General features: G+C 40.7%; 2 protein-coding genes and 1 long non-coding RNA gene across 7 annotated transcripts in view; 1 reads left to right on the plus strand and 2 right to left on the minus strand.

Moving 5' to 3' along the window:
• Nucleotides 1-1,651: 1,651 nt before the first annotated feature.
• On the minus strand, nucleotides 1,652-17,690 carry LOC127002978 (kelch domain-containing protein 3-like). Of its 4 annotated transcripts, none has more exons than XM_050869300.1 (10): nucleotides 17,606-17,690; nucleotides 10,468-10,623; nucleotides 9,431-9,589; nucleotides 8,649-8,836; nucleotides 8,050-8,266; nucleotides 7,481-7,567; nucleotides 6,719-6,827; nucleotides 5,258-5,367; nucleotides 4,127-4,279; nucleotides 1,652-2,282 (listed from the first exon to the last, which is right to left on the minus strand). In XM_050869300.1, the coding sequence occupies exons 1-9, from the start codon at nucleotides 17,673-17,675 to the stop codon at nucleotides 4,134-4,136; spliced, it is 1,242 nt and encodes a 413-aa protein (XP_050725257.1). In that variant the 5' UTR covers nucleotides 17,676-17,690; the 3' UTR covers nucleotides 1,652-2,282; nucleotides 4,127-4,133. The 4 variants fall into 4 exon arrangements, with proteins under 4 accessions (XP_050725257.1, XP_050725260.1, XP_050725258.1 ...); XM_050869303.1 differs by lacking the exon at nucleotides 17,606-17,690 and adding an exon at nucleotides 16,540-16,722; XM_050869301.1 differs by lacking the exon at nucleotides 17,606-17,690 and adding an exon at nucleotides 12,687-12,808.
• LOC127002987 (uncharacterized) lies at nucleotides 2,143-5,286 on the plus strand. Its single transcript, XR_007756797.1, has 3 exons — nucleotides 2,143-2,290; nucleotides 4,179-4,295; nucleotides 5,141-5,286. It is a non-coding gene; the product is annotated as an uncharacterized LOC127002987 (long non-coding RNA).
• Nucleotides 17,691-18,358: 668 nt separating the features above from the next.
• Nucleotides 18,359-24,217, minus strand: part of LOC127002993 (leucine-rich repeat-containing protein 40-like) — a 41,807-nt gene continuing 35,948 nt past the window's right edge. For both annotated transcript variants that reach the window (XM_050869337.1, XM_050869338.1), the window contains exons 3-4: nucleotides 23,939-24,106; nucleotides 18,359-22,987 (exon numbers count right to left, since the gene is read on the minus strand). In XM_050869337.1, the coding sequence (XP_050725294.1) occupies nucleotides 22,824-22,987; nucleotides 23,939-24,106 (332 nt within the window). In that variant the 3' untranslated portion in view covers nucleotides 18,359-22,823. The remainder of the gene's footprint in view (nucleotides 22,988-23,938; nucleotides 24,107-24,217) is intronic.

Here is a 24,217-nt window from a genome sequence, read left to right on the forward strand (position 1 = left end):
GGGCTGCTGAAAATAATGTTCCCTGTATCGTATTTACCTAGTTGTAGGATACAGGGCCTGAGCTACACTTGTCTGGTTCTGTCTCCATATCCATAAATCTTCAGTCTCTCCTTAACACGGTAGCAGCGACAGGCCAAATTTGTGCCATGATTCAAACCCCAAAAAATAGATGATACATAATCTGATCACAAATGATTTGATATATATTATGAAACGGTTTGTGCGAGGGGTGATTTTTTCTCATTTTTCTCGCTTGGGGGGACCATTAAGAAACATGATCCCCGCTGCTACCAGGTTAAACTATTTGTTGGACTCTTTGCCATCACAACAGCTTCCCTCGGTCTTAATCTTCCGCTCCATATGTAAAACTGTAGATATTATTTAAGCACCTTCCAATCATTACATTCACTGAACTCTTCCTTCCAAGACTCATTCCTCTGCCCTTTCTCATTACCTCTCACCGGACTTGGTCGTGTAATTTACCCCAGGATGAGGACCGGTTTTGCTTCCAATATACAATCTCTTACAGTTTCATTAATACACCCTTCCTTAATGTACAGGTGACTGGTGAGGCTTGAAGCACCGATGGTCACTCCCTCAGGTGCTCGCCAGAACAGGGAAGGACAGTACGGAAAAAACCCCAAGGTGGCGGTTTGCTAAGTACTGATCCGCCTTACTCCAACCTTGCTGATTTGGTAACCGTTTTCTGAACGATAAGTCGCGCCTCTTCTTGCATGACCTTCCGAACCACCTTCCTCACTTTCATTCTAGAGTCACAAGTTAAAAGTAAGGTGGGTTGATAATGTTTTTTGTCCATAAGTAAATATTCCGTAGCTCATATGAAGTGCCACACCCTCTATATATGTACATAGTGTTGGGGCTTGTAGGTAAACTGTGAGTGGGGCATCAGGGCAGTGATATACTTATTGGTAAACATCCACGTAGAACTTGATTGCAGTACATCGGTTATAGTAATGTACTTTTGCTATACATCCACTTAAATTTTGAGTTTGAGAATACCATGTTATTAATTCACTTCTTGCTACACATGCACTGTTTGGCTGGGTGGTTCATGTGCTCCCAGGGAGTAGAAATGCAGCACAGGAGGAAAACAGTATTAAAAAGATTCACCGATTGTTAATAGTACAGTGGCCAGTTACTATGAATGACTGATTGTAGCCCAATACTGATGCTCACTTTTTACTACTAGTAGTAGACTTTACATTACACTTAGCTAACTGCACATCTCTGAGAGAAAATAGCATTGTACATACTACCAGGAACACAGCCTAAGATGCTCTGCAATCTCCAAGATAGGATTTCATCCGTTTTCAGAAGTGACCAGCTTCTTGAATATAAGATGTTGCCATGGGCCTCAAACTTTTTGCCTTCAAGATATAATTTAATATATTTTAACAATAATTGCATACACTTTTTAAATGTGACAAGTCTTGTGATGTCTGGAACACATTTAAATATCCCGCATATCTTTGTTGTTCTATAAACTAGCTTTCTATTGACAAACTATTTAAAACAAGCCTTTATAAAACACCAACAGAAATGTTTATAATAAAACCTTATTAAATTTCTTCCCTGAATCACCAGAGTCGTGTGGGCGCCTTCACACAAACAGACCCGACAGTCTTGATGCTTCTTTTTTTTTTTTTTTTTAAGTACTTTTGATGTTTTTACAAAAGAGGTACAGCAGCACAGAAATTACTTGGAGGGACGGAAAATTTGAAGACTGAACAGGTGTCCGCAAACTACAGGTGTATTGTGACAAGGTTCTCAAACCAGGTGACAACATCATTAGCTTCTTGCTAAGTGAGGTAAAACTACCATTTAAGACCTCTGTCAATTATTCCTTTGGGGTTAGTTGAAATTCAGCTTTTGTGTTTTACTTCACTTCTTTCCAGAGAAAATAGTGTTAGAAAAATATTCTGTGGGAACACCTGCCACAAGTCTTGGGTTGCTGATGCTACATCATTTTGGGCCACATGCAAACCTCTAATTGCAGGACAGACAACTCGAGAAGCCTGGGGGCGGAGCACACACCAGCCCAGGTCTTGGTGCATCGTAGAAGCTGCGGCGAAAGTAACTCATGGGACCTGGATGGCGGCAGACACAACAACGCAGATCTTGGTGCATTATAGAAAATGCAGCAGAGACATCTCAAGAAGCCTGGAGGGTGGGGCAGCACACACCAACCAGGCCTCGGTGCATCAGTGTAGAAGCTGCAGCACAGACATGGACAGAGGAGTGGCTGAGCTGCCAGGCTGGAGCTGTAAAGGTAAGTAACAATGTTAGGTTTGTCAATTTGCACGCATTATTCCTATTAGTATACTCATGAGAAAAAACTCTACCCTGTAGACATCAAAAATAGGCATTCTATCTTTATCTGCTGAAATTTTCTAGGGTATTTATTTTCCTGACATGACAACTAATTATATTCCATTCACTCAGACTGGATCCCTGGCCAAAGAAGTAAGGACACTGCTGCTTGGCTACTGGCGGGCGGGGTGTCTGGCGTCTCCATTGCCTAACACACTAACCTTTGTTCAGAAAATATTTTTATTTCTTCTTTAATTATGATGGTATCATTGGATTAAGCAGTGATTGTTCAACTATATTTTTTCAGAAACAAAGTGTAAAATAATTAGGTAATTATGGTAAGTAGAAGTTAGAGAATAACAGTTAATATTTCTACCACATTTTACATATCATTCCTTGTTGCAGATCCTGTCATATTGCACTTTATCTAAAATCAAAGTACTGTCATATTCAGGAGAATTTGCATGCGAGACCAAACATCTTAAGTAAAATGTGATATAAACATTAAAAGCTATTTTCTGAATTCTACTCACCATAATTAGTTTAGTTCTTTACCTAATCAAGTTTTGAGAAACATATTACAGTTTACCAACGGTGTCAACAAAAGATTATCTATCTTGTGTAACGGAGGAGCTAGGGAAGGAATGTCAATATTTTCTGAACCAGGCGAATGTGTTGAGTGACGGGGACATCAGACCCCCTGCCAACCAACAGGCCAGCAGTGCCTTTACTACTCACCCAAGAGCCTGGGATCCTGCTGAAGTGAATGGACTGTAGCACTAGATTTTTTTTTTCATCAGAGCAAAAATGCACTTGCTCATAGGGGTGCCCTTTTTCCTCGTCAAGGTTGCTGCTGGATGAAGGGTTGAATATATGATGCCTGAACAGCATCATTGTATTTGACTTAATTAACAGGCCATGTTGATTTAAACATATTTCCTTACTCAAGTTTCTCTCTCTGATATATGTTAGTCTCGATTTGCTAACATGAGTCACCCAAGTCAACAACACAAGCATGTTTTAGGATGCACGCATCTGGCACATTTAACTTTTTACATATTTGAATGCAGATTAAGACTTATTGTACTCAACATTTCTTATGTTATCAACTCTGAAGTCCAGAATCTACTCAAATGACTTGGATAAGAGTGTGAGAGAGCAAATAAGCTATTCTGTAAACATATTCTGTGGATTACAATACATCAGATAAAACTACATTGATAGTACTTTCCCCATCTGTATTCATAAAACTAAAAAAGATTAGTCATGGACACTGTTTTCCAATCTGCATTAAAATATGTGGCAAGAATACATATGAAATAGCATACATCTGAACACATGCTTGCGCTGCTAACTTGGCAACGGATGTCAACAAATCAAGACTTACCAGCACATTACTTCACGATCTCTTTGCTCGTTATCATTTCCAACTGACATGATGCATTAAAGGAAGAAACCTGAGTAGTAAATTAGTTTTAATTCACACTATCTTCATTACTCCAAATACAATGATGCTATTCAGACTTCATACAGGCAACCAATGAGCTACCAGCAAATTTAATGAGGAAAAATGGCAACTCTCAGGACAAATGCCTTTTCAATTTGATAAAAAGGACTATAATAATGGTGGTGTTATGTTCCAATACAAAAGACTACAGCAATAATGGCAATATATTCTGATAAAAAAGACTATGGTACTGGTGGTGTTATGTTCCAATACAAAAGACTACAGCAATAATGGCAATATATTCTGATAAAAAAGACTATGGTACTGGTGGTGTTTAACAAGACTAACCACGAGATCAGCCGGTGTGGTTGAGTGGCCTCGGTGTTATCTTGTTGGGCAGGGTCATCACCTCCAGCAGCGCCTGAAGCTCCCTGGGCAGCCACGACGTATCCAGCTTCAGGTTCTCCACTCGGATCAGGCACAGGGTCTTCAAGCTGGGCTCTGGGAAACAAATAGAGTAAGTTCACAGAATCTGAAGTTTTGTTCCTTAGGTCCAAGAATGAAAATTTAGCAACAATTATATGTAATAACTTTGTGCCTTTTCCTTTGTTTCCCTATTTACCATTGTTCCTTTGCCTCCCTCTTTATACCAACACATTATGCATCCAATAGTTGTTTTATATTAGTAGTCAAGGGGCATTTATCATGTTGCTTAGCCATAATCCATTCACCCATTCAACCCTATAAGGGAAAATAAGGACGTTAAAGATGATATTAGAATATGGAGGTGCACATCTTAATTTCTCTTTCATAAACTCCATATACTTGTTCTAAAAATCTCACTGCCCTTGGTGCCTCCCTTAGCAAGAAGCTGACACCAGTGGAGAAAGGTGAAGAGGCAACAAATTTTTAACCCGGTAGCAGCGACAGGCCAAATTTGTGCCATGATATAAACCCCCAAAATAAATGATACTGATGAAACTGATCACAAATGCTTTGATATATATTATGAAATGGTTAGTGTGAGTGGTGATTTTCTTCTCATTTTTCTCGCTTAGAGGGACCATTAAGAAACATGATCCCTGCTGCTACCGGGTTAATCTCTCTTCCATAAACTGCATATACTTATTCTAAAATCCCCTAAAAACCTCACTGCCCTTGGTGCCTCCTTTAGCAAGAAGCTGACACCCGTGGAGAAAGGTGAAGAGGCAACAATTTTTTAATCCAGTAGCAGCGACGGGCCAAATTTGTGCCATGATATAAACCCCAAAAATAGATGATACACACTGATCACAAATGCTTTGATATATATTATGAAATGGTTTGTGTGAGTGATGATTTTTTCTCATTTTTCTCGCTTAGAGGGACCATTAAGAAACATGATCCCTGTTGCTAATGGGTTAAACAGCAAGGGACGACACTCGAGGAAAAAAAAATATAGATGACAAGCCAGAAGAGAGGTCAATGGAGGAGACTCACCGAAGTCCAGGACATGGAGGTCATTGTGGTCCTTGAGGCGTCTGTCCGTTGACTCCTCACTGAACGCGTCGTCATCAGGCGGCGTCATGTCCTCGTAATTTTCCTTCGGGCTGAAACGACAAATTATCGTGGTTGGTGATGTTGAGGGTTGTATTCCCTTACACCCTAATAATAAAATTTGGCTCTTGTATTGCTGTCAAGGAATTCACTCTCATGCAGGCATCGAACTTCATTTCTATCCTCATCAAATTATGACGTTCCCCCCACAACATGAACACACAGCATATCCCTGGTAACTGCACCCCGTCACCTCATCTATGATAACTATTGTGTTCCCATTCAGTAAGCAACCAGTGTAACTCCCACACTATAGTCCATTCACTTCAGCTGGATCCCTGGCCCCTGAGTAACACCTGCAACATGATTGGCTATTGGTGGGCCAAACTGGTAATTATGTTGGTACACAAACTATGTAACTACTACAGATAAGTAAAATATATACAAGTTTGTTTTTCTCAGTCACCATGGCCAAAGTTCTTTATTCACACTGATGTATCAGAGGCTAAGCATGTCTTAGAAGTCCCTTTAGAAATCAATACAACCTTAAAACTGTGGGTGGTAGATTTCTCTTGCAATATGGAAGTTGACCACAACCTAACCTGTAATTCTAATAAAACTGCATCTAAAATACCCACTGGTAAGCGATCTAAACTACCAAGTAACTAGCCTAAATTTCAATTCTGAAACCTTCAGTTCCTCGAAAAATTACCACAAAATTGTTATAGTAGGATATCAAAGTATTATTATTAATATTATTTAGTATCACCACGAATTAGGCATACAATTGTCAACGGAAAAAACCCACGCCAGATAGATCACGCCACCTTATAGGAATGTCGTCCGTCAGTGTTTACCGTCTCAGTTTGTAAACAAAGCATTTCATCAAGCTTGAAAGTCACCTTGACGTACGTGACCAATTGTAACAATTATTTTCCAACCTGTAACTCGTCACTCCTTCACGAGAGTCCGACTGACACACAACAGCAGCCGCTCCTTGTACATAGAGGCTAACAATATATTCGCCTTAAGGAAGCTGAAGTCTTAACCAACGCCCTTTAAACGCCCCCCGGTAACCCGTTACATTTGGTGGCAGCGGTGGGATAGTCATTTTCCCCCTCTGAGGGCGGGATTACAGGTTGGAAAATAATTGTTACAATTGGTCACGAACGTCAAGGTGACTATCAAGCTTGATGAAATGCTTTGTATACAAACTGAGACGGTAAACACTGACGGACGACATTCCTATATTTTTTCCATTGACAATTGTATGCCTAATTTGTGGTGATACTAAATAACAATAATAATAATACTTTGCCTACTATACCAAAATCCCACTAAAAACAATCACTAAATCTAGCAAGCAAACATATGATCAAGCCCTGCCTGGCCTGGACTCCCCACCTGGTGCCCCCGAAGAGGAACATCCTGGAGCCCACCACACAGCAGGACTGGCGGCGGCGGGGGCAGGGGCCCACACCCAGGGGCTTCACACACTCCCAGTGCTGACTCACTGCAAACATGGCACCAGGTCAGCAACACAACAATGACACATGTATGCAGTAAAATTCCGTCAAACCTTCCCAAGAAACTTATACGATGTTTCTGTCTAGGGCCCCCTCAGAGTATATGCTGGGAGTAAATTATCCATTCATGTATACACACATAAATAAGTTAAACACGTTAAGAAAAAGTTCAGCAAGTTGAGCTTAAAACAAGATGCATAGTGAAGACTGCCTCAGACACTGATACAAACACAAAGGTGGACATGTACATTGCCTAGTGGAGGCCCAGCTTAACCTGGTAGCTGCGGCGATCATGTTTCTTAAAGACCCCTCTAAGCGAATTAATGAGAAAAAAATCATCACTCGCACAAACCATTATATGTATCAATGCCTTTGTGATCAAATGGCATATATATATATATATATATATATATATATATATATATATATATATATATATATATATATATATATATATATATATATATATATATATATATATATATATTTTGGGGGGTTTATGTCATGGCAAGAATTTGGCCCATCGCTGGCACAAGGTAAAGCCACATATTTGGCCCATCGCTGCTACCAGGTTAAGATTGTAACACCATAGGGCCAGAGGGTGATGGGCTCAAAACTATTCAAAATAAGAAATACTTGCCTGGATCAAATCTGTGCAAGTCATTGAAGTGGCGATCTTCTTTACTGTTGAAGCCTCCAAAGACGTAGATGTAACTTTTGTAAACAACTGAAAAGACAAAGAATGTTAGTGAAGAATTTCAATTTGTACCCATTGCCATGTGTTCTGAGGTCCTCTTTTGGAATAAGTATTTTATCAACATGGTCTTTGTTAATCCCCTCAGTTCACTGATATGACCATGCATTCCAGACCATTTAAAAAATGCAAATCAAGCTTCTTAAATTTTTCTATGTATGGTAAGATTCTAAAACCATGAATAAGTCTTGAGATTTTTTCCCCTTGAAATGTCTCTTGCCAAGTAAATGCAAACCAAGCTTTTTAAATATTTCTATGTATGGTAAGTTTTTAAAACCATGGATAATTCTTGTTTTTCTTCCCCTGAAATGTCTTCTACCATAAAAGAAAAAAAAAAGTAAATTAAACTCATGAATTATACGATGACTTCTATATCCCACACTCCTCCTGGCTGCACCCGAGTCTTTTATGGTAAGTCGGGTAAGTCTTATGAGTCCACCAGTCTTGACACTCACAGGCAGAGTGGGACCGGCGGCCGATGGGGATGCAGCCCGAGGCGGGGATGATGCTCCAGCGGTTGGTGGTAGTGTCCAGCGCGTACATCTCTGAGCTGTACTCCTCATGCTCGGGGGAGTCGTACCAGCCGCTCGGCACCTCCCTCCCACCCCACACGAACATGACTCCATCGATGCCGGTTGCCGTGTGGAAGTCGCGGTAAATTGGAGAAGGACCCTGAAGAGAGGACAGTGGTTTACAAGCCTCCCTAAAACATGGCCTACAGGAAGGGCAAAAAACAAAAACAGCAACAAAAAAGCCCACTAGAACAGCGAGTTATTTTAAGCTTGATTTAGTTGTTTTTTCTTTGTCACTGTTCCTCTCACAGATAGCCCATATGAACGTGCAAGACAAACAATTATTTATTTATTTATTTTTTACAGTGAAGGGAAGTATCTCAGTTTCTCAGCAATGGCAATAAACAAATCCGGACAAGGAGCATTCAGATTTGGCCCTTAGTTTATGAATTCACTTTTTATCGTGTATCGTTCATGTTAATCCTCAAGCAGTAGTATTTCTCGGCAACGGCGATAAACAATGTGAGAGCAGCCAGACTCACGTTGGTTCTGACGTAGGACCAAGTCATGGTTCGGAGGTTGAGTGTGTGGACCTCCTGCGTGTAGGACTCCATGTACTCCAGGTAGCCGGAGAAGATGTACATGTGATCGTTGACAATGCACGCTGAGTGGCCGTCCCTCGCCTCGGGCACCAACCCCTTCACCTCCGGCACAGACCACTGGTGGGTGCCTGAAGAAAAAAATTTGGTGGAGGGTTGGAGATGCAGGAACGCCACTCTATCCAAGGTGCAACATTTGAATAATATCTGATTTTATTTTTCAACGTAAATTTCAACTTTCATACAAGTTCTCGATATTTCTATGGGTAGTCTGATGAACCTAGTGGTAGTTTGACAAGGCTTCTGCACCATGGAGTTGACCCAATTAATACTTTGAGGACTACCCACATTTGACAAGACTTTCATATAAGTTCTGGATATTTCTATGGGTAGTCTTATGACCTAGTGGTAGTCTGACAAGGCTTCTGCACCATGGACATGACCCAATTAATATCCTCTCTGGCCTTTGGAGTCTGAGAATGTTGGTTCAAGTTCTACATACAGACTCCTGACAATGGTTTCTTTAATTCTGTACATTTTTTTTTTTTTTTTTTTTATAGTAAAGGAAACAGTTCAAGGAAAAAAAAATTATGAAAAAAAAAGCCCGTTACTCACTGCTCCTACAAAAGAGTCAAGAAGAGTGGCCGAAAGATAGGTCAATTTCGGGAGGAGATGTGTCCTGATACCCTTCTCTTGAAAGATAATAACACAGTCTCCGCACTTACTTGTATCGAAGCAGTAGAGTATGTTACAGGCGGTGTTGTCGTTACGTCCACCCCACACATACACAAGAGACCCAAAGGCGACGGCTGTGTGCCCGTACCTCTGGAAGGGCACCACTTTCCTCGTCTGGTGGACATCGATCACCTTCCACCTGTAGGTAACTGCAAATGACAATAGAGAAGTTAACAATGCTGCTGCTGCTGATATACATTAAAAACCACAAGATTCTGTTCTTCATAATGCGTACGTATGTAAGTTTATGGTGCTGATGATGACAGTATACACAGGTGAGGCGCGCAGAGGAGAAATGGTGTAAGGGAGTCATTTTTTTCTACTCTGCACTGGGAAAGGCAGACTACACATCCCAGGAAGAACAAGATATAAGTTGCAAGGGAAAAGCAACCCTTGGAACACCAAATACAAGGTTGGTTTTCACTTGCAACTTGTTTCTTGTACTTCATGGATGCATGCCCTGCCTTTCCCAGTGCAAACTAGAAAAAAATGGCTTTCTCCCTTACACCCCTCCTTCTTCAGACGCCTCAAAGAGTAAGCACAATATTCTGTAATTCATAACAACAAAATGCAGAAGTCTATGGCACTATGTACTGATGAAGATATACACTAAGAGCACCATAAAATTCTGTATTTCATAATGCACATGTTGAGCAAAACCTTTATAACTTGGCATGATAGAAGCTTTAAGTTTTTTTTTTCCAATTCTTTTATGGTATTTGTTGGAATTTTAAATTGATTTTATACTAAATATTTCCTTGCCTTGCTGAGTTAGATCAGATTCCAAGTTATAGAATGCAATTATAAGTAGGGTTGTAAAAATGCTGGAAATCTTGAAAGGAAACTTTCAGGAACTTTCAGAATTGGAAAAAAAAAAATCTTAAAAATTTTCTACTTTTTTGGAAACTTTCTTTTCTTAGCCTTTGCAACCCTAGTTATAAGGTCTTGCTGGTGACAATATACATGAGTAGTGCCACATAATTCTGTACTTCACGATGCATCTCACATGGCATAAGACACCACACACCTGTGTCCAGCACGTGCACATCCATGTTCCTGATGGTGCGGTAGTTCTCCCCGGTGCAGTAGCCGCCGAAGGAGTAGATCCTGTCCCCCACCGGCACCGCAGCATGGTTGACCCGCTGTGGTCCCCCGGCCAGCTCCACCGTCCACAGCATGACCCCTGCCGGCCAGGACACACAGGTTGATAGACTATGTGATTACTCTAGCCAGTGGTTTCCAACGTTCTTGAACTCATGACCCTTTCCCCAAAATCTTGAAGCACTCGCAATCCTTTCCCCCAAATCTTGCAACACTCACGACCCTTTCCCCCAAATCTTGAAACACTTGCGACCCTTTCCCAAAAATCTTTAAACATTGACCAGGGTTGGCCGATTTAAATCATGATAATTTAAATCTTTAAGGAAGCACTTGCGACCCTTGAAACACTCCTGACTTTCCCAAAAATCTTGATACAATTAGATCTCTTTCCCAAAAATCTTGCAGCCCACGTGACCCTCTGATATCAGCAGTTTGTTTTACACATTTATAATACACTAATTTCCACCCATACCCAGTCCTGACTTGCTCCAAAAGACACCCTGATACTCCCCCATCAACACTTACCAACAGAAATACACAGCACCAGCAGAATAAAAGCAAAGAAAACAATAAGCAGTGCTACTTTAGCCTACAGCAGTATTTGTAGTCTACCCCAGTAGGTGCTAAGTGTGGTGCTACTTTAGTGTGCGGTCTACCGGTCTGACCTGTCTCCGGAGACCTTAGTATGACCAAAGTTAATGACCTGACCACAGTCAACGTTTAGTAATCTAAATGCCATAGGTTACCGCCATATTACAGTGAACCACCAACAACATTATGTAGATCCAGCGACAGGAGCACACAAACAAGCTGAATGATCATGGTTGGATGCCAAAACAAAGATATTAAAGACAATGAGACGAGTCGGTGGTGAGCTTTTTCAGTCTCACCTTCATCACATCTGTTGGAGAATACTCAGAAAAGATGCGGTTGATATGTTTGTGACTTTCCTAAATGATATGCAGTGTGTGCCATTAGAGGATTATTATTTCTTTTTTACGTACTGTTTAGCATTGTTCAATGATTATGTATTTTCACTTTGATATGCTATTTAGGATATTTTATATTTATGTTTGATGATTTTCATTGGTGTCATATAATAATAAAACCTTTAATCAGCACTATTCAGCTTGTTCCAGTCATGAAGTAGACTGCAGGCTGAATTATAAATAAGGTGGTAGACCGCAAGCTATAGTAGAAACGGCCGCATAGACCACATACCAAAGCAGCGCCCAATAAGCTATAAAAATCTGTTGGAAGGATTCAGGGGGTCCTCAGGTTACAACGGTCTCGACCTACGACGTTTCGTTGTTACGACGCGGTCCCCATAAATTATCAAATAATTCTTGTTTCGAATGCTGACGTGTGACGTGTTCGCCAGGCCCAGTACTGCTGACCCATTTTCTGTGTGTGTTAATTAGTAACTAAAATGACTCTTTAGATGGACTCCCTGGCCGGGCTTAGACCCCCTACACCCCCCAATGAGATAGTTACACTCATTTAATCAAACCTAACCTCCTACAGGAGGACTCAGCCCTCCCCATTGCCTCCAAAATATTTTTCATAACATTAGCAATGCTGAATAGATGGCCCTCGATACACTGAGGCATAAGTAACACTTAACGGACAGCCCAAGTGATTGAAAACTTCTTGGGTGTTTTATGAACCCACACCTGCATATTAACCCCATATTGCTAGGCACCCAGTCACAAATCACTGCTATATCTGTAACCTCTCACTGCTGATATGGTAAGACATGGTAACACATCACAACCTAAAAAGTTATGTATATCATAACACAGACGGGTCACGTAACGGAAACGATCAGGAGTAAACCAGCACAGCACGGGCCCGCCAATGTGCCGACCACCAGGGCGGGTAGGGTGTGATTCTGGAGTTATGCCATTGAAACAAAACAGAGTAATTTTCTGAGCCCCGGGGAGATGAAATGACCTCAAGTCCCCACGCGGCCCCAGGTGTCCCTCCCTTGGGGTCAGAGCCAGGGGGAGAGAGCGGCCAGCTGACGAGGAGAATTAAGCCCAGCCACGACGGGTCTTACCACACAATGGCTTCCTGCGGCTCTTAATATAACGTTAGGTGTGTATGGAGGAGGTTTGGGTCAGTGCAGGAGGCGTAAATATTCACCCTGAGACGCAGACAGCAGCCAGCCGCGGCCCGCTCGTGTTGGGACGCGTTCGGCTACCGCAGAGTTCGGCGCTTTTTTGTTATGGTCCTGGGCTTGGGCTTTGTTATTACTGTTCTTCTTTTCGTGTTTATCTTCCTCCTGAAACTATCAATTAATTAATCCTTTTCTCCATCTTCTTCTTATTGTTATGCTTATTTTTCCTCTTCATTTTCTCCTTTTTATACCTGCTACAATAAACTATCAATCAATCACTCTTCTTGTTCTTTTTTTTCTTTCTATCTTCTTGATCTTCTTTTTCGTGTTTCTCTTCTTCCTGAAACAATCAATGAATCCTTTTCTTTATCTTCTTATTATTGTTATTCTTATTTTTCCTCTTCATTTTCTCCTTTTTCTCATTCTTCTTGTTCTTTTCCTTTCTATCTTCTTGATCTTGATGTGTAATGCGCAGGGCTGTACAGCATAACACGCATATTTGTGTTGGCTGTTGGGGGGAAAGGGGAGCCGCGGGTGTGCAGGGGAGGGAAGTGCATGAATAATAATAAAAATAAAACAAATATAGTGATGGTGTGTTGTGGTGCTAAGTGAGTGTGTATTTGTTTTCTGAATGAGTCTATTGTACCGCAGTCTAAAACCTGTTGAGGGAGGCTGTTCCAGTCACGTATGGTGCGTGGAAAGTATGAGTAAGCGCTTGTATGCGTCAGTGTTAGTGTGATATGTTTGGTATTTATGAATGTGTATGTTACGAGTACGTTGACTGTTTGCCTTGTGTAAATATATGTGTGGGTCAATGTCAATGTGAGTGCTTGTGATCTTGAATTTAAATATTTATTGTTATCTTGTACATAAGTGTAAGTCTGTGTGCTTGTCTGCGTATGTGAAGAGGTTCCATGTTATCTGTTGTTTGATCCGTGTTGTGATGCCAGACGTTCGAGTGAATTGTTTGTAATGAACATATAGCCGCCTTGGTGTTGATTTGTTCTAACCTATCAATGTTTGTGTGTGTGTGTGTGTAAGGATCCCACACGTAGAGCAGTATATTCTAGTGTTGGTCTAACAAGTATGTCATAAGCTATGTGTTTAATGTGAGGTGTACAGTTATGTAGATTCCTAGCTACTGTCATTATTATAGTAGTAGATTAATTAAACCATTTTTTATATAAATCAACAACAACATCTCTCTCTCTCTCTCTCTCTCTCTCTCTCTCTCTCTCTCTCAACTTGCTATATTACACCTTGGGAGAAGAATGTATTTCAAGATCCGTAAATATCGTGCAAGCTCAAAACAGAGGAAGGAAAAAGTAGTTGACAGAATGGACTCGAGTATAAATTAATTGCTATTAGATTCACAATTAGACTATTGGTGACCGTGAATATAACACACACACACGACTCAAGAGAAGATATCTATAAACAGCGTATCGACTAACCTTTTATTCGACCTCAGTACCTCTTGTAGCCAGGCTCAACACCCACTTGCATCTCAGGTTACAAGGACACATACAGTTATATATTATGCTGAACCCTAACATTTTCCACTGCATATGAGCCTCCTCTATCACCACTTATCTGTCTATTTATGTATCTATCTGTCTATCTATCAGCACATCAAGTTCAAGACACGTCCTGATAGATAAAAAAAAAATGCATGACCACTAATTCATAATCCACCAAAACCTCAAATCACTCGACTTTTCACTCTTTTCGTCTCTGTTTTGTATGCAATTATTTTTCTATATGCCTTAGGATGAAATAAAACTACTGCTACTACTACTAGGCTACTACTACTACTACTACTACTAGGCTACTACTACTACTACTACTACTATTACTTTACCGACACGTACACAACCTCTCTCCTCCACTTCTTTCATTTAATTCTTCCTTCACACCTTATATCACCTGCCTGCACCTGTTCTTTATAGTCTCTGCTCCGTTCTTCACCACCTATGCAGACATACTAAACTTAATATCACTCTCCAACACCATCAGGCTCAAGGACCAATATGACGGAGATCAGCACTAAGGCCACGCGCAACTGTCCTTGACGCGCTGCACTTCACATTTATAACTTCTCTTGGCCAGCGTAAACGTTATGGGTAGCATTGCAAGACATTTCGCCACCCAAGAACTCATATTTGACAAAGCTTTCGTAGGAGTTGTGGGCATGGCCAGGAGTAGTTTTATGACCCTGGTGGTAGTTTGACCCTTCTTCTGTACCCTGAACCTCAAGAAGCATTCATTAGAACCCGACTGACCCCCTCATTGGCCTTTAGAAATAGATGATGTGAGAAGCGAAAATGTCTTATAATACAGACCTAATGAGTCCTGACATTTGGTTTTTCCCACTGGTCCATTTAAAAAGAGCTTATATATACCTAACTACAGTACGTCTCACACATATATTTATTGGTTGGGGGCATACGTTATATATAGATATGATCGTTGCCTCAGTGTTCCTCTGTACTGTCTGGGGGTTGGGACGGCATGCTCCTCCCTTCTCCTTTGTTGTTTATTTGCAACAATAAACTATCATCTCCCTTGTTGTTTACCTGCAACAATAAACTATCAATCAATCAATCAATCAATCATCTCACTAACCACGGGGTGTTCTGAATAAGGGCCACTTTCACAGTCGTCTGGTACGCACCGTAACCAAAGGCCGTTACCATCACCTCATTCGCTTTCACAGTCGCTGTCTTCGTGGTTTCGGCGACTACCAGAACGTGGTAATGATCATGACAAGACGAAGGCGCGTGGAGTTGGTATGCCGGAGCGGCGGGAAATGTCAACATTCCTTAATTTCAGCTGAGACGCTCAAACCTGCTGATAGCCTAATCTTTTCTAGGGATAATATGTGATATATGGGTGACAACTATTAAAGTTCTGTTATATAGCAGATGTCAGAAAGGAAGATTTTTCACCTATATTCATTACGTACAGTTGTTCATTATTCATACTTATTTAGCAGACTTCACATTTATTCTTTATACATAACAGCTGATTTCATTGTATGTATGCCCCATGCATATATATTAGGCTCCTTATAGTAATACGAAAGTTTGACCAAGGAGGCATAACAGGTGAATAATTGTGACATGTATTAAAGTCCTCCCTGATTGATTGATTGATAGTTTATTGTTGCAAGTAAAACAACAAAGGAGAAGGGAGGAGCTTGCCATCCCAAACCCCAGGCAGTACAGAGTGTGATTATACAACTAAGGATACATGTGTAAGTAGCACCAGGAAACTAAAAAGATACAATGGTAGGGGACAAGTGCCTCCCTTCTCCTTTATTGTGTATTTTTCAACAATAAACCATCAATCAAAAAATTATCAGCAGGACGTTTACTAGTCAGCAGGTGAAGTGAGTATGAGCAAACACTAGAATATCATATTTTTTTTAAAAATCCATTTAAAGAAATAATATAACCACTTGAGCAAGAATTTGTACTATTTACCAATTAATGTCATTGGTAAACTCCACTGGGGAGCCCCCGCGACTACCAGAGCTCCGTTACCAGAGGCTCCAATCTCTGGTACTGATGCAAACAAACAGCGCCGCGAAAGACGACTGTGAAAGCGATTTACTTGTTGGTAGTGGCGATCGACGCTCATTGGTGGCGATCAACACAAACAAACCTGACTGTGAAAGCGGATTTCTTGTAGGTAGCGGTCTCCTTGGTGGCGGCGATTGCTGCTCATTGGTAACGATCAACACAAACAAACGTGACTGTGAAAGCGGCCCTAACACTAGCTCTCTTTGCGATTCCCACTCAAAATTACCCTGAATGACTCCTACTAAACTTAACCTAACCTAACGTAACCATTAACAAAGACACAAACAAGACATACCCCAGAGGCTGGACGATGGAAGTATTGGCTATGCTTTTACGCTTGTGCATGTGAAGAGCTGATCGAGTCTCCTTAATTGGCTCCCTCACGCATTTAAGATCGAGGTTCTGGCTGTGTCCATACGCCTATCCTTGTGAAGAGTTGAGTCTCCTTAGCTGGCACACGCATTTAATTAAGATCGAGGTTCTGTCTTTGTCCATACGCCTATCCTTGTGAAGAGTTGAGTCTCCTTAGCTGGCACACGCATTTAATTTACGATCGAGGTTCTGTCTTTGTCCATACGCCTATCCTTGTGAAGAGTTGAGTCTCCTTAGCTGGCACACGCATTTAATTTACGATCGAGGTTCTGGTTATGTCCATACGCCCATCTTTGTGAAGAGTTGAGTCTTCTTAGCTGGCACACGCATTTAATTTACGATCGAGGTTCTGGTTATGTCCATACGCCCATCTTTGTGAAGAGTTGAGTCTTCTTAGCTGGCACACGCATTTAATTTACGATCGAGGTTCTGGTTATGTCCATACGCCAATCTTTGTGAAGAGTTGAGTCTCCTTGGCTGGCACTCCGTTACATCCTTGCGTCTTTCAGGCTCAAGAGACAGAGAGGCGGCACAACCACCACACTGCCTGTCTCCACGGCCTCCAAACCTCAACTAACGGGAATATTCAATGGCTTCACGCACTGCTTCATCGCCTTAGAAACGTTCGACGCATTTGTGAACCCCTTCGTGCAAAACTAATAGCCACGACATCGATATATCATAATTATTCTAAGGACACACATATATACACACTTCGCTGAGGCATATGCTTTGTTTTGCCTCTCTTTCTCGGTAGTTTAAGTAATTTCACAAAGATAAACCCGTGAAGTAGAAGTTCGGACCCATTTCACTCGTAGCAACACAGCGGATCAATGGCGTCCAGGTGTCTCTTCATCTGAAATTGACCTATCTTTTGGCAATTCACCTCTACTTTCTTTATAGGGACAGTGATTAGCGGACTTTTGGTGTATTACTTTTGCCCTTGAGCTGCTTCGTTTACTGTAAAACAAACAAATCAATCAACTAACCTGTAACCAATGCAGAATCCCTTGTTGAGAGGCAGGAACCCAAGAGGAGTGCAGCTTGACTCTCACTCATCACTCACCAATAACTAGGTTACTACTAATCACTAAGCCCTTCTATAGTCACTAACCCTCTCTGTGCTCATGGCCACGCGTTGGGTTATTTGTACGCATGAGCTTATATGATGGGCGCGTCAGTGCGTCAATCTTAAACGTCTCGAGCTGCCATTAAGACTATCTCCCAAGGTCACAGAGAAGATGAATCGGATTTTAATGGGTGTTTTCCCATCCAAGGTGCAGAGGTCGTCTAAAACTATTACCAGTATCACCTTGTATCTCTGTCTTTTTAAATGAGCTTTTCAAACAATGGCAAACAGGCAAACCGAGGTATACGTTTAAAAGTCTGAGCCTCTGCGTCATGGCCTTGGGACCCGAGATAAGGTCCTTCACAGTCACCAAGGCACGTGATGCCCCCCAAGGATACCGTTATGTCACGTGAGTATCCTTGCGGCTCACTCACATTCCTTGATGACTAATGAAAACATATAATGTAGTCAGTGCTAGAGTTAAAGGGGAGGGGATGCTGGAGGAAGACAGCCCCCCTTCCCCTGCACACACACACACACAGTGTCACACACACACGATAGAATAGTTTTAAGATAGGACACAATAACCTTGAAAGTGCTATCAGGTAGGAACACACACACACACACACACACACACACACATTTTTAATTAAGGAAAAACAAATAGCCCATATCTCTTCTGTATCTTATAATAAATGTATTTGAGTATAAAAATCTGTTTCTACAATTACTAACAATAAAGTGGTATATTTCATCAGGGTAAAACTTAACTTAGTACGCGACATATATACAAATACATACATAAATATATCTAGCTTTCTTTTCCCGATTAACAAATTCTAAGGTTAATAAATTTTCTCAGAGTGAACAATGTTTTGGGGTGACAGAGTTCTCAAATACCGATATCGTCTAATTTTTCCAGGCTATTAGGTGGACATCAAGAAAGGCTGTATAGGGGGTGAATTTCAAGGCTTCTGCGTAGTATAGAGGGCAGCACTTGTATATTTATCAGCCCTTCTGTTAGTAGCCGTTAGCTCTAAAGAGGACTGATGGGTGGGTACAGTGCTGCCCCCTATACATAAACATTCTTCCCTACTTCTGAATTCCATATAAAGAAAAAAGGGAGGCTGTGTAATGGGGAACTTTTAAAACTTAATTCTGTATAGAGGGCAGCACTTGTACTTGTCAGCCCTTCTGTTTGTAGTAAAGTCATTGGCTCAAGACTGTGCTGATGAGTGGGTAGTTAGCAAAATAGTATCGAACATCCATGGAACTCTCGTCACCCACCTAACCAAAATAACACCATGTCTATATATTTCACTCAAAATATATTCAGTCGACTCATGAATGTTTGATACTTTTTTTGCCAACATTGCTTCCCCCTACACATAAATAACATTCTTTCCTAATTTTGTACTCCATATGTAGAAAAAAAGATTGTTCGCCATGATGCCCACCTTGGAACGGAAAAATTTGAATGTATTGGTATTTGGCAACTCAGTCTCCCACAAAAAAGTTACATAGCACATCCAATTTCTCTATACTTTTGTGACCTTTACCAAAACACCCATACAAAAATCGTAAGTTAATGTCCAAATGTAAACTGTTAACGTTACTCACAAAAAAAGTTAGTGGCAATAAATTTCCACTTCTCGGAACTTAACACTACGAGTAAGTAAGCAAAGAGTAAGTGAGGAAACTATTGTGGATTTAGAGGGAGACACTGTTATGAGGACTTTAGAAGATAGAAGAAAAAGACCAAAGTAAGTCGATATGATTCACTCAGCTTGGTGGGTTTGGGTGGAAGTGCCTACCTATATTTGTTCTTGCCTATTTGTAACTTCATCGGATTTAGTCAAGCTCAAAATGTTCTGTATATCATTAAATTTTGACATATCTAAGACCTTCAACTTGTGTATGTTTCTTTGTACACATGATTTCACTTGGTAAAGCATTCCCTTGATCTACTGCTTGGTTTTGTCATGCATGGCTCCCCAACCCACTCTTGACCCTGATTATGACATGGCTACAGTAACAATAACTCATGTATTTATATAACTCAATTTAAGGGGTGGGGGTTCTTGGAGATGATTCCTCTAAATATTACTTGTTGATCTAATATTGGTCGTGTTACAATCTGCAAGTGACTCGATTGCTTAACTAAACCATACAAAATCAATTCCTAGATATGGTCCTCCTTTCATATAAAACCTGTGCATATGACATGACCATAGTAACAATTATTTATGTACTTGTATAACTCATGGGGATAAATTTGACCTAAGATTGGTTGTGTTATAATCTGTAAGTGACTCAATTGCTGAACACTGTCCAAAGCATACTGACCTAACCAAGTCACTGAACCATACAAAATCAATTCTTAAATATGATCCTCTGTGCTTATATGACCATTCATCACTGGAACAAGAGGCAGGTACTGTACTTTTGTCTTATAACAGATCATTATAACAGTACACATTACCTCAGAATTTTTAAAGGGCCATGATGATGAAATGAATAGAGTACGAAGAGGCTTGAATCCCTAGTGTTAGACAAATGTCACGGAATGCAAAAATAGTCGCTCACACACGCATTCAAGGTAGTGATCTGAGAGAGGAATAACAGTATGTAATAGTTTCCAGGTTAGTAGAGAGTTATCGAGGTAAAAAGATTATGCTTACGAGGAAAGGCAGCGTCTAATATATTTCGTATTAGTCAGAGTCATAGAATAGGAGAATTTGGCTATCTTGATCACAGGCACCAAGCTGTTACCAAAAGAGATACACGATATTCAGATTGATGCCGATACAAGTGTTTCTTATGTGTTTGAGGTACTTCTTTGAGATCTTGATGGTACCTTGAACAGAGAAAACATTTGTATCGGCATTAATCTGAATTCTGCTTGGATCTTTTGGTGACAACAAGACACCTGAGACAAAGTCAGCCACACTCTCCTTTCTGTGTCTCTGGTATTAGTGTGGGTTAAGGGCTATCACTTTATATTCTTCACCTGAGAGGTTGCGCTCAGCTCATAACCAATCAGTGCATGATATGATTCTCCAAAAAATGCTTAAACGCTAGTACAAGAATAACACGTATTATAAAATTAGTTTAAAATATATAATGTACATCAGTCAAGTCCACCACCAGATGCTTGATATATAATACAATATATACATCCCAACCTGTGACTAGAAACTGTGGTAAGCTCCAGCGTTACTGTGAAAGACATCCATCGCCGGCTTGGCTTAGGGGGAACAGCAGCCAAGAGAGTAGTGAAGTCCTGCCCAAGAACATTGATACAAAACCTTGATTAGAAAACAGTCTTGCCCCACTCTTGATTACAAAACATAATCTTGCCCCAGAGTGTAAATTAGAAAACAATCTCCCCCAAGTCTTGATCACAAAACAATATTGTTATAAATTTTGCCCAACTCTAAATTTGAAAACATTATCTTGCCCCCGTCTCAAATACAAAACAATCTTGCTTTAAATCTTGCCCCAGAGCCTAAATTACAGAACATAATCTTGTCCTAAAGTCAATTACAAAACAATCTTGCTCTAAATCTTGCCCCAGAGCCTAAATTACAGAACATAATCTTGTCCTAAAGTCAATTACAAAATCTTACTTTAAACCTTCCCTGAGCCTAAATTACAAAACATAATTTTGCCCCAGACTCAATTACAAAACAATCTTGCTTTAAATTTTAACCCAGAGCCTAAATTACAAAATATAATCAATCGTACAGATCACCGTCAACAGAAAATAAGATCCGACTTCTCTCTCTCACACACAAACACACAAGCGTCTTACTGGAGATTCGTAAGAGTAAAGTCCTAAGACGTTGGTTCCTGGGCTGCTAAAAAGTCATGTCAATGCAGCATCAGAGACTTCCATGTCAGGTTTACAGGTGGTAGATTTTTAATACAGAAACAGTCTTGATTTTTTGTCCTGTTTTGTCAATTTCAATAGACCATCTTGATCTTTTGTTGGACTCTTGTTGATTTGGATTTTTTCGATCTCGGCTTCTTCCTTTCTAACACCTCGATCTGTTCCTCCCATGTCTTTCCGATCTTAGCTTCTTTCTTTGTCTCTACGATCTCAGCTTCTCTCCTTTGTATCCTCGACGATCTCACCTTCTTCCTTAATAACCTCAATCTCAACCTTCATTTCCTTCAACCTTCAACCTGTACCATGTTGACTTTTTGAGTAGACAACCTAAACCATGAAAATAGAGACTTGTGTGCGAGATAGGACAGAAGACACTAATAACCGGGAGAGATAAATGGGGAGGGAGTAGGCAGGGGCAGAGCTGAGGGGTCAGGAGGTGGCAACACTGATAGAACTCTGAGTAATGTCATGCAGATTTTTTTGTTTAATCTGGAACATCTTTGGCTGAGTATAACTAACATAATAAAGCTTTTTTTTGTTCGTTTGTTTGTTCTTAAGTCTTCAAATAGATAGCACAGAGAAGCAACAACACATGACAAGTTACCGAGACAAAACATTCACAGTGACAGATGATAAAAAAGGACATACAAGGAGAGGAAGGGAGTCAACCAACCAACTAAGCCATTAAGACAGAAATACCCATAAACTGAAGAAAAAGGAATCATACTTGAAGTTTCTTGCCTGAGACTTGCTTCCTATTAACAGACCAGCCAGTCCTTCCTTCCTTCTTTTCTTTTCTTCCTCTCATCTTCCAACACACCCTCAGCACACAAAATCAGATGATCTTCCTTTCCTCCTTCCTTTCTTTCTTTCTCCACACTGTTGACTAGCTCAGATGATGTTTCTTCCTTCTCTTTATTTTCCTCCTTCCTTATTTTTTTTCTTTCCTTCTTTCTTATCTTTTCTTTCATTCTCCCTCCATGCTCAAGAGGAACAAGACTCCGATGTTGTTTCTTTTTTTGCCTTCCTTCCTTCTGTCCTTACTTTCTTCTTTCCTTTCCTTTGCCATTTTTTCCCTTCCTTCCTCTCCTCTCCCTGTCTTCCTTCCTCTCTAACCTTCCCTCCCTTCCATCCCTTCACACCACACCACAACACACAAGACCCTAACCAAGCCACAGATGACGTCCACAGTTCACAGGGATTGAGGGGGAGCTGCGGTGAGGACCCTTAGGAATGACGGCAGGACTCAGACGTTGAGGTCCTCCCACTCCTCCAGCTCCCGGGGACTCAGCTTGACCCTCAGCTTGGTGACGGCACTGAGGCCCTCGTGGCTCTTGGCCGTGAGGGGGTTCTCGGAGATGTCGAAGTCCTCAAGGGTTTTTGCTCGCTGTACTTCCTCCACTTCGATGTCTGTGGAGGCAAAGGGATGTGTGGGGTTACTATTTTTGTTGTTGTTGTTGTGGTTGTTGTTTTAGAGTATAGGAAGGCAGTTTAACCCGGTAGCCGTGGGGATCATGTTTCTTAAAGGCCCCACAAGGCGAGAATAATGAGAAAAAATCGTCACATGCAAACCATTTCATAATATATATCAACGCATTTGTGGTCAGTTTCTGCATCATCTATTTTGGGGGGTTTATATCATGGCAAATATTTGGCCCGTCACTGGTACACTGTAAAGCCACAAACTTGGCCCGTCACTGCTACACGGTTAAGGGCAAATATATAAGAAAAAATCCATTCATTTATAGATGTTTGAAAGTTATTTTATTTGTGTAGAGGTAAAGATTGAGAGCATTATTTTTGTTCTTCTTTGCAGTACAGGAGGCGCTATCAATGTATCTATTTATTGTATTTAGTAATTCATCTATCTATTATCCCTGTCAATCTGTATCTTACTTTATTCATCTCTTTTACCTATCAGTATGTCCGTCTTTCTTATTTCTACTAAGCTCTATCTTTTTTTTTATTTCTCATCTCTATCAATCTATATATTTCTTTTAGCTCTAGTCTTTTATCTATTTCACTTATCTCTTGCAATCTGTCTTTTAATTTCTCTCTCTCTCTCTCTCTCTCTCTCTCTCTCTCTCTCTCTCTCTCTCTCTCTCTCTCTCTCTCTCTCTCTTGTCAATATGTCCATCTTTCCTATTTCCACTAAGCTATCTATTTTTTTTCATTTCTCTCTCTCTCTCTCTCTCTCTCTCTCTCTCTCTTGTCAGTATGTTCATCTTTCTTATTTCTACTAGCTATTTTTTTTTAATTTCTCATCTCTATCAATCTATATATATTTCTCTCTCTCTCTCTCTCTCTCTCTCTCTCTCTCTCTCTCTCTCTCTTCTATGTAAGCCTATGTAATTCCCTCACCCATGATGTAGTTGTTGTTAGCGTGGATGGACTTGATCTTGGGCAGGCGGAACACCACGGAAGGCAGGTTGACGTAGGAGTTGTGGCTGAGGTCGAGGTGCTGGAGCTCCACGCAATCCGCGAGCTCCTCAGGCAGCTTGGACATCTTGTTGTGCGACACGTTCAGCTCTGGGGAAGGAAGAAAGAGTTGTTTAGATAACGAGAACATTTAGGAAGATTTTAAGCTCTGTGAAATACGTGTGTAAGGCAAACAGAGCCAGGTTAATTTGCAGCTCTGTC

Source organism: Eriocheir sinensis, chromosome 24, assembly GCF_024679095.1.
Source record: "Eriocheir sinensis breed Jianghai 21 chromosome 24, ASM2467909v1, whole genome shotgun sequence".
Lineage (NCBI taxonomy): Eukaryota > Metazoa > Arthropoda > Malacostraca > Decapoda > Varunidae > Eriocheir > Eriocheir sinensis.

What these genes read in the sequence shown, in the direction of transcription:
- LOC127002978 (XM_050869300.1), bottom strand. Translation starts at nt 17,675, where the DNA reads ATGAGTGAGAGTCAAGCTGCACTCCTCTTGGGTTCCTGCCTCTCAACA. An exon ending in GGTCCTACGTCAGAACCAAC is followed by an intron (nt 8,267 to 8,648) that starts GTGAGTCTGGCT and finishes TCCTCTCTTCAG; the next exon opens with GGTCCTTCTCCAATTTACCG. An exon ending in CCGCCGGTCCCACTCTGCCT is followed by an intron (nt 7,568 to 8,049) that starts GTGAGTGTCAAG and finishes TTGTCTTTTCAG; the next exon opens with TTGTTTACAAAAGTTACATC.